The sequence below is a fragment of the Trematomus bernacchii genome, unplaced genomic scaffold (assembly GCF_902827165.1).
Source record: "Trematomus bernacchii unplaced genomic scaffold, fTreBer1.1, whole genome shotgun sequence".
NCBI lineage: Eukaryota > Metazoa > Chordata > Actinopteri > Perciformes > Nototheniidae > Trematomus > Trematomus bernacchii.
The window spans coordinates 7,564,412-7,574,724 of NW_022987739.1; the positions used below are offsets into that span (position 1 = coordinate 7,564,412).

Below are 10,313 nucleotides of genomic sequence, written 5' to 3' on the forward strand. Positions count from 1 at the left end.
GTATTTTATGTTAGTATTTAAAAAAATCTCCTGGGGGACAATCCCCCCAGACCCCCCTGCAGGGGTTGGGTCTTCAGCATGTCAACTCTATCAACTGTGGGGAAATTGCAGGATTGGCTCCAGGTCGCCGTTTTTATTTACTACAAGACAAATGTGCCTTTTTATTTCATACAGTTCAATTTGGATTAAGACAGGGAAATATCCGCCACATTAAAGCCCCGGCCACACGAGGACGATAACGGTCGTATCTGTTACAGTTCACTATCAGATAGACGGTTCGGCCACACGAGGCCGACACGGAAACGCAGAAAACGATGATGATAACGGGTCCCTAGGTGGGTAGATCTGCAAACAAAACGCTCTGGGGGGGGGAAACGGCTCCGTGTTTACGCCTATACGATCATGTCCTGATAACGATGACGCAATAGCCCCGCCTCTCCCCACCTCTCCTGCTCAGAGATCAGCTGCTGGGCTCTCAGAAGAGGGGGAGGAAAAGAGAGGCTCCGTTTTTTATTATTATATAGATGTTATGTATGTGTCACATCAGGTGTGACTGTGCCTTTAAAGGTCCCATGTCATGGCCATTTCCACTGATCATAATTCCATTGTTGAGGTATACTAAAAATAGATTTATACTGTGCATTTTTCCAAACTCACATTGGTTTCGCATACAGCATCTCTGTAAAGTGTGTGTATTCAGCAGTATTCACTCTCTCCACTAAACGGCTCATTGCAGCTCTTGCCCCCCCCCCTCCCTGTGAGCCCAGTGTGCTCCGATTGGTCAGCTCGGCCACTCTGTTCTGATTAGTCAACCACCAGAGAGGCTCCGCCCATGTCTAACAGTGCTTTTTTCGGCTCGCTCTCAGCGGAACATCAGTCTTATAATGGCATCGGTACAGCCGTATATTTTATACGCTAACTAACCGAACTGTACCTACAACTGTTGTTATAGAAGAGTAAGTTATTTTTACCTGTAATAAACTACTACTGTTTGATGAGAAATCAAATCATGGTTTGCTATATATGAATGATATGTTATAGGAGCAAATAATTCAGGGAAGAAAGGATACTAAGTATTTCCATCAAACTTTATTTTTAGAAATGTACAAAATGAACATAAATATACATATATACACTGTATATCATCCATTCCAAGACAGTATAAAAGACTACAATTCCCACAGCGGCAGTCTCTAAAGAGACAGAGATGGGCAATCTGAGACGCCACGTCGAGGCACAGTTTCTAACCGTTTAAAGGTGGGGTAGGTAATTCACTTCAGAAACAATTTTTGTTATATTCCATGGAATGCTCTTAACATCCCGATAGCAATGAATATATTAAATGCTTTGACAATAAATACATACAAAAATGTCATCTGTGGAAGCCGTAGCGCTGTAAAAAGCACGACCAATCATTTTAGCCGGCCCGGTTAAAATAACTGGATGGCCTACCTGCCTGTCAGCCTTCCATCTGTGCACAAACTTATCTCGTGCCCTCATTGGTCATGTGCGCGTTCGTGTGTGTTGGAGGAGGGGCTCTGTAAGGAAGTGGTAGATTTTCTCCGGTTGTGTACTTTCAAATTCAAGCGCACTCGAGCTGGTTTCTCCATTCTTACCTACCCTACCTTTAAGTTATTGTTAAAGTTATACAAGCCTACACAAAGAAAGACGAAGATCTAAGTTGTTTATTTGAGTTTGATTGTTATGACTATTGTAAAGGCATGTTTTCTTTGTTGAATGTTTGAAAAGTGTATTTTATTTTGAGTATAAAGGTGTCGTGCCGTAGATTGAAGGCTTGCCGTAAATTGAAGCCGTGTTCGCGGGGACGCGCAGGGCTGATGTCATTTCAAATATTGGACGTTTCGTCTAGTTTTCTAAGCGGAAGAACGAAATAAATTATTTACTTTCTATCTATTGACCGATATATATCCCATCAGATTAAACAGCAAACGGCTGAACAAATAATGTGCATACAATTGCGAGGAGGCTCAATTTAAGGAAAATTGACAAATCTGTAAAATTGTTCGTATTGGAATAAACTTCAGTGTTTTTATGTTTTATTCCTACAGAATACATGGTGAAAGGTTAAGATGTGTTTTGTCAGTATAGTACTATTTTATAAAACATTCTCTGTTGTTTAAGTGTCTGATACTTGATAACCACGATTCCACGAATACAAAATACGTGAATAAAATCACAACTAATGACATCACATATATGATTTAGTCAGACACTGTGTTATTTCAAATCAAGCCTAACGAATAATTCGTTCAAACTGGCTTTAGTCACTTGAATTGCTCCTTAGAATGTAATTTTCCTGTGTGGTTTTCTATGCAACACAATTTTGTATTGTAATGCCACTCATATTTTATTTATTTGTGTATTGTAAGGTGACATTGAATGTTTTAAAAGGGGCCCTCAAATAAAATGTATTATTGTTATTGTATCTGTGCCTCTCTCACACTATTAACGTTGTTTTTCTTTAGACAAGGTTAATCCTGGTGTCAATAGGGAAGATCTGCACGGTTCTCTACAGCCCATGCAGACCAGGTGTTGGTGCTGCCTGGTTTGGCACCCCCACTATAACTTTGTCCTAGATAGTCGTACTGTCACCAAAATCACACATGTGGAAGCCCCTCTTTAGTTTTTCACCTGTTGAGCCCAGAGTAAAAATGCTTTTGTGTGCACAAACTAGAGGGGGACAGCAAACACCAGTGTGATTTTGGTGACAGTACGACTATCTTGGACAAAGTTATAGTGGGGGTGCCAAATCCGGCAGCACCAACACATGGTCTGCCACATGTGGAAGCCCCTCTTTAGTTTTTCACCTGTTGAGCCCAGAGTGAAATGCTTTTGTGTGCACAAACTAGAGGGGGACAGCAAACACCAGTGTGATTTTGGTGACAGTACGACTATCTAGGACAGGGGTGTCAAACTCAAATACACAAATAATCGGTCCTAGTCGAGGTCCGGACTGGTTCAATGTTTATTGCAAAACGTATTGAAATGAACTTACTGCACATATTAAACCTGGAACTAACAAAGCTTCAATTATTGCCTATAAAAACAACATTCAATAATCAGTTGCATTCATTTCTTATGGCTCTATCTGCAGATTTTCCGGGGTCATTTCTTATGATTACATTTTTCCACAGGCCAACAACAGCTTCAAAAAAACTATTTCCCTCAAAGAAAAAAATAAACATGCCCTGTTGTCGCAAGAAACAAAGTGCAGAAGGAAACATCCATTGAAACTCAGTTTGCTGCTCTGTGATGCTAGTTTTAGCCAGATACTTGGCATCTCATCTTGGGTGCATGTTCATCAATGTTTGGGGTCAGGCTCTGAGTCAAAAACCCTCAAAGTACACCCTGTAGCGAGTAAAACTCTAACACAGAAAAGACCTGTCTATGCTGCCCCAAAACGCCTCGTTGGAGATTTCTCATTTTCCATTGTTTTCTTCCTGGGTTCTCTGACGTGTGAATACCCAAATCAACAACAAATGACCGGATTGGCCACACTTATTGTTTTTACTTCGGCTGTGAGTGTTTGTGTGTGCTCAGGATGAGTTTCGCTTGTTCTCGCTGTATCGCCGACACGGAAACCTGTCCGCTCCTCGCAGCAGCGAGCCTCGCAACGTCCCGACCAATCAGAGCACACTGGGCTCACAGGGAGGGGGGGGGGGGGGCAGGAGCTCCAACAAGCCGTTTAGGACAGAGAGTGAATACCGGTGAATACACATACTTTACAGAGATGCTGTATGAGAAACCAATGTGATTTTGGAAAATTGCACAATTTAATGTTTCTAGTATACCTCAACAATGGAAATATGATCAGTAGAAATGGCCATGATTAATTAATTTTGTATTTTTTTATATGCTTCAAGTTCAGGTAAGCGGGATTCATTAAGTGCCAGGAAATAACTGTTTATCCAACAAATTGGACATCTCCATCCAGGACAGGTCCCACTGCACCTCCGTCACGTCCTGCTTGGTTGCAGGAAGCTCCACCGCTTGTAGTCGCTCTTTAGAAAACGGCCAACACCTACAGGTACAAAACCTTTGGTGCCATCATACAAAGTCAATAATTAGTGAAGAATTTTCTAAACGTCTGATGACAAACTTACAGTAGGAAGTATGAAGTTAAGTGAGCTGAAGATTTTTTAAACTAACCTGTAGTGATGAAGCAACCAAACGGTTACAGGAATGAGGAAAAGAAGAAGAACTCCACATGAAACAATGACCCATTTCCCGGAGCCTGGAGAATAGATAAAATGTTTTTGTCCGACAGTAACACGATCATACCAGAACTACATCACTGGTACACAGATTCATAGGAGTATAAATGCTTTTGTTATAGTACAGATTAAAAAAAATTGTTGTCATCTAATAACCCCTTGTTAACGAATAACTTGATTTTACAGTAATTATTATCATAGATTATTCCCTCCAGAACTAGTAAATGAATGTATGAACTATACAAAATCATGTTACCACTATTGGAAGCGGCTCTCTCATCTGTTGATGTGAAATTGCCTAGAAGACAGCAATTGATATTGTTCACCATGACAGCTTTAACAGATAAAACACTAAGCAGAATAAGAAATGTCTTAATCAAATGCATTGAGCCATTCAGCTGACCTCGGTGTGGACTCACTGATAACCAAGCCTCTGGACTCTCCATCTTTCTGTCCTGGGACGCACACTTGTAGAAGCCTTCATCTTCCTGTGTCACATTCTCTAAAGTCATCTTTATTACTCTGTCTGAACCGGGGGAAGTGAAGTTTTCTGCTCCGTTTTTAAAGAAGGTTGTTTTACTGTGATTGCCTACCCAGTACTGACAAACCAAGACCACTTTATCACCCTCAAAAACAGGGAAGGCAGGAGTCTTCAAGATGATGGCGCCATCTGTGAAATGGGACGATGGTGGACATAGTTAACAGACATATTCTTTCACTATAACTCCTCACAGTTTTATGTGTTTGTCCTCACTCTTCTTAACCAGCTGGTATGGGCTGCAAGTGATCAACAACTGCTTTAGTTTGGAATCTTTTGTCATTTTAGGGATTAGGATTTCTCCCTTTCCTGATATGCATGCCAGGGTTATTTAAGGAGTACACTACAACATTAATGCATATAGAGAGAGAAGGTGGCTGAGCAGCTGGAAAGGTTAACATTGAAGTCGTATGGTTTATTCATACTGGATGTTGTCTCTCTTTTCCTCTCTCTGTTGGGCAGGTACAAGGGGCCTTGAGGCTTTAACATTCTCTCTGGGTGGTAAGACGGGCCCTTTTAACCACAACTTAAAACACCATAAAACAATCTCTTCTTCAGACAATAACAGGACAGTGTCTGCCATCACTTCCAAGCTCTCCTTCACCCTTTGTTCTGGTTCTTTGTTTCAAGAATTTCACCACACCTAGTTTGCTAAAAATAAATACTTACAGTAAATATGACGCAGCTGTACAAGCATGCAGTGATGTACAGCCAGCTTCATAGACTAGAATGAAAGGCTGTGTTGTTTGCCTAGTGTGGGAGATGCTTCTAGACATGGGTTAGACAATTGCAATTTCTATTCTTTCAATCTAACATTACAGCGGTGGTCGTTGCAGAAACTCCTGGTGCACTTTCCTAGTTATTATGTTTTACAGTTATTCACACAGCACATTTAACCCCTTCAGTCTGACATTGTTTATACGGACAGTGTAGTTTTGCTTTTTTGGGGAGTTTTTTCGCCCAGTCTGTCCCCTGGTGTCCTTAACATCACTTTTACGGAAGACTTACAGCTCACTGTGATGTAGACTGCGTTGCTGCGGCCCTCAGCCCCCTGACACCAGTACAGTCCACTGTTCCCGCTGTCTGCAGTGAACTCACACCGGTCAGACCTGCCCGCACTAACAGCAGCCCCTGGTGAATACGGGTCAGTGTTGGAGACTCTGGGCCTCACTCCAGAGATGGGAGGGAAGTGCTTCAGCCTCCAGCCTGAGGAGTTAGTCTGAGACACAGGGCACTGCACAGTGAAACGTTCCTCTCTGAAAAACTGTCTGGTGCTGGGAGTCAGGGTCAGGAGTGAAGCTGAAGGCAGCTCTGGAGGAGAGAGATGGACAGAGGAGAAGCAGACAATCAGAGATGCAGTTGTTTCATACTGGAGGAGTTAGCAAATGGTTCTATCTTTAGGATTGATAAATGTGTCTGAACACAAAAAAATGCTAAGTCACATGGGACCATAATCCATATAACTACATTGCTGTAAAGTGTCACACAACAACAGTGTATGTATATGTCATTGCAAAACTAGTCTACAGGCAAAATGTAGAGATGAAAAGCACCTAGTAATCTGAAACTCACTCGACAGCAGCAACACTGTAGAAGAAGCAGATGTGTACTGAGATATCAGTTTCATTGCTGCTTTACTTCTGCCATTAATTCAAAGGATATAATGCCCCTTTAACCTAAAACTCAATGTTATGTTTATTTCAGAACACATCATTTTCTAATAATTTTTATTCAGTTTTTAAAAGACGAAACGTATTATATTCAAGCACATTTTTTGCCATATTAGTAGAATGGCTCTGGGAGAGGCCATTACATTGGGTCGGTTTACCACTTGAAATATGTCAACAACCATTGCACCATGCAAGTTTGAGACATTCATGGCCACCAGAGGATGAGTCAAGATTCCTTGACTTTTTCAGTAGTGCCACCATGAAGTTTACATTATGGATTTAAGTGAATTGCCTCAACCGCTAGTGGATGGGTTGCATTTGGTAGAGATGTTGATGTTCCCCTTGTGATTAATTGCATTAACTTGCATTAACTGATTCCCTCAGTTTCTTCTCTAGCGCCATCTTAAGTTGAAATGTAAAATGTGTTAGTAACTGTAAATATGCGTTGCTGCATTAGAAGTAAGTCCTTTCCTCTCTCGTGTGTACAGGAGAAACTGGACGCCTCGCTGCAGAGGGTGTAGCTGCTGCTCACCTGACACACTGAGTGTGGCCGTTTGGCTGAGGAACTCCACTGAGGAGCTGTTGCTGTCCCATCGCCTGGCTTGGCACTGGTAGCTGCCGGTGTCCTCCCTCGTTACCGCGGTGATGGAGTAGCTGTCCCCAAAGACCAGGTGCCTGGGGTTTGGGGTCGGAGGAGCAGAATGTGGGCTGCGCTTTAACCACCCATAGCTCCACACAAAGCTGGAGTTTGACTCCACTGAGCACTGCAGCAACACGCACTCACCCAGGTAGACGTTTGACCCCGGAGGCCACACAGACACGCTGACCTTCAGAGTCTCTGCAGAAGGATGGAAACTCAATTATAGTCTTTTCTGTTCCATGCGTGTGCCGAATATACTGTAAGTGTGTGTGACAGGTGCACGCTCTTTGTCTCAGCCACTACCTGCAGCTGTAGCAGCTTGGAGAACAACTGCAGCTACACCTGAAATACAGAGACATTATTTCACACATATACTTCTCCTTATGTCCTCAAATGCTACCACAGCTTGTTCCTGTAGAGTACTGGCATTTTGGGTACAGTATTTTTAGTCTTCAGTGTGTTCTGCCAATCAGGAGTAAAATGTATTAACGGGAACGCCACAGGCAGCTCAGATGGTTTGTTTCCACATGACGGCACGCCAGATAGTGGACTATGGTCCACTGATTACTTTGGATTATATAACTAAGACAGTATTAAGTCGCATTTCAACAAAGTTCATCTCTACGGGCAGAATCCAACTTTTGTCTCTTAGAAATAACAACAATATATACATATTTGACACAAACACACCAAGCTACATTCCTCACATCACACACAAACACACACTCACTCAAAGGCAGCGCTGCCACACAGTGAGACAGAGGGGAGAGCTTCCTATTCCTTAATGAGACTGTTTAGACAGTATTCATCCCCATGGGAACACAGAGAATGTAAACACATTTGCTGTATCTTCCTGTTAGTTACCCATACACACACAGTGAAACCTATACTAGAGTCAGTTTTTCAACATAATTTATGGCTGTCAAGGATAGAAAAGGCAACACAGTGACTTTGCATTCCTGTCCAAATCATTTCCATTAGCCCTATCCTGATTCTGGCTTGTGCACATCATTTTAATTTAGCACTGGCTGAAACTCACAGCTGCAGACTAACAGCAACCCAGTCAAATGTATTACCCTGCAAAACTACGGAGAGACAGATATCTGCATCAAATGATAGAGTACGGCTTTGGCTCGAAGTCAGCACTTCTCTGGCAGCTGTTGCAGACATTTTCTACTGTCCACCAGTAGAAGATTTTCTTTAATCGAATATCAAATATATCTATTTGTATTATTCCCAGTGGATGCCAGTCGAGTGCAGCCATTCATTAAAAAGAGGCAGGTGTGTGTAAATCAGACAGGTTTTATCTGCGATACTCACCCAGCAGTGAGGAGGTTAGGAGGATGTTCATTCTGTCACCTGTCCGAAATCTGAAGTGCAATAATGATTTCTTAAAATGCTGTTTGTTTCAGAAGTCCATCAGTTTTTCCACAGGCATTTTCATTTGAGAGGCTTTGAGACCGAAAATAATAGTCTCTCTTCTGGGGAGTTTCGACTGACTATCAAAGTAAACCACAGACAGAGATGGTCATCTTGGTGGAGACATTTCCTTCCTCTGGCTAGCTGTTAACAGGCGGAGCCATTAGACAACATAAACCAGGGTCAGGCACTAAAGTAGAGATGTATGATCCCAAACTGCAATAAAACCAATGTACCTTTGACATGCAGTTTTACAGTTTCTTTGTAAAAAAAGGTCTGCCTCTCTGATATCCCTGTAATCCAATCATGTGTTCCACAAACAGTAAATGTGACCTGCTAATTACTTTAGTCTCTTATTATGCTGCTACTGTACATCCCGCTTGGAGCCTGAGACTAAAGATTGTCATTGACTGCCTTTATGTCAATTGTTATGCATATTTGAAATAAAGAAGTTGAACTGCTTTCCAATACTTGGAGCTGATGGCCATTTTGTGTTCAGGGTGCTTTTTAACTTAAAGGGGACCTATCATGCTAAATGCACTTTTGTACGTCTTTTATACATGAATATGTGTCCCCGGTGTTCCAGGGAACCCACCAAGTGTCAGAAAACACAACCCTCTCTCTTTTCCTCCATACCCAAATCTCTAAAAACGGGGCTGCAACGGATCTGATACAGACTGATCCAGATTTGAACATTTCTCTGACAGCTCCGCCTATATGGCCAACTCTCCACGTATCAGGGGAATGAGAGGTTGCCGTGGCATGGTAACAGCATGGTAACATGACGCTCGTAACTCGGCCCCCTCCTTTGCAGGGGGGCGTGGTCAGCTGCAGCGCATGCAAAGACAGGGGTGGAGGAGAGCAAAATAGAGCAAAATGAGGCATGGCTAAAATGCATGATCTGTTTGGTATTTTGAAAAAGAAAACGTATAAATATACCTTATATAGGTATGACCCTACAATATATTATTCAAATATAGCATGATAGGTCCACTTTAATTTAGTTGAGTTCAATCAACTACAATTAGATTACGTTTTGGTAAGGGAATGCAACCCCAGTCTATGCGGCATGCGTCTTTCACTGTGTTTTTAAGTCTCTTCACCACTTTGGTTCAGACTAATCAATTGCCAATTCCAATGATGTTGGTCATCCTCTGAATTATCTACTAACGCCATCATCAGGTAAATGTTTTCAGTTATCCTGTAAAATATTTAAGTAGCCTACTGAATGGACTAGGCATTCAGGGTTTCCAAATGATATACTCTATTTACTTTCTGAATTTCCTGGCATGAGGTTAAAATATTTTGAATGAGTCACAACAACAATTGGATGGAGGGTCATGACATTGTGTACACTTATTTAAAAGAATAATGCAGGCCATACGATTGATTATAAATGTTGTTCATTATATTCAAATACAAACACAGCATCTGTCTTATTTAGTTTATCGCTGTTTCTTGCACTTTTTGAATTCAAAACACAGTGAATTGTCAATGAATTTCTGTAATTTCTGTTAGTGCTCTGTGCTTTTCCCAGGTAACCACAGCTTGCTCATTATCGCTCGGATCCCCGCCCACTCCTCATCACTCTGCCCCTCCCTCCACCTCCCGTCGCTCCCACATCCAGCCTCCCTACATTCACACGGGTTTCTTCCAGGAAGCGCGTCGGGCAGTCGGATGCTCAGCTGGAATGCCTGGGAGAGAGACCATCCTTTTTGTCAATTTCTGAGAGAGAGAGAGAGAGAGAGAGAAGAGAGAGAAGAAGGAGAGAGAGAGAGAGGAGAGAGAGAGAAGAGAGATAGGAGAGGAGG

The 10,313-nt window shown here is 42.1% G+C and overlaps 1 protein-coding gene across 4 annotated transcripts; it reads right to left on the minus strand.

Moving 5' to 3' along the window:
* Positions 1-3,818: 3,818 nt before the first annotated feature.
* Positions 3,819-8,951, minus strand: LOC117495138. 4 transcript variants are annotated; one of them, XM_034146248.1, is made up of 8 exons: positions 8,404-8,951; positions 7,387-7,425; positions 6,976-7,281; positions 5,782-6,084; positions 4,655-4,905; positions 4,492-4,533; positions 4,171-4,255; positions 3,819-4,057 (listed from the first exon to the last, which is right to left on the minus strand). In XM_034146248.1, exons 1-7 carry the CDS (start codon positions 8,432-8,434, stop codon positions 4,196-4,198), a joined length of 1,032 nt encoding a protein of 343 aa, XP_034002139.1. In that variant the 5' UTR covers positions 8,435-8,951; the 3' UTR covers positions 3,819-4,057; positions 4,171-4,195. The 4 variants fall into 4 exon arrangements, with proteins under 4 accessions (XP_034002139.1, XP_034002138.1, XP_034002137.1 ...); XM_034146246.1 differs by having other exon boundaries at positions 3,855-4,057; positions 4,639-4,905; XM_034146247.1 differs by lacking the exon at positions 4,171-4,255 and having other exon boundaries at positions 4,639-4,905.
* Between the last annotated feature and the right edge of the window lie 1,362 nt (positions 8,952-10,313).

Excerpts from the sequence above, each read along its gene's own strand:
- LOC117495138 (XM_034146246.1), bottom strand. The coding sequence starts at position 8,434 with ATGAACATCCTCCTAACCTCCTCACTGCTGG. Across the intron at positions 7,282-7,386 it reads CCAAGCTGCTACAGCTGCAG|AGACTCTGAAGGTCAGCGTG; the intron begins GTAGTGGCTGAG and ends ATCCTTCTGCAG. Across the intron at positions 4,058-4,170 it reads TGGTTGCTTCATCACTACAG|GTTTTGTACCTGTAGGTGTT; the intron begins GTTAGTTTAAAA and ends ATGGCACCAAAG.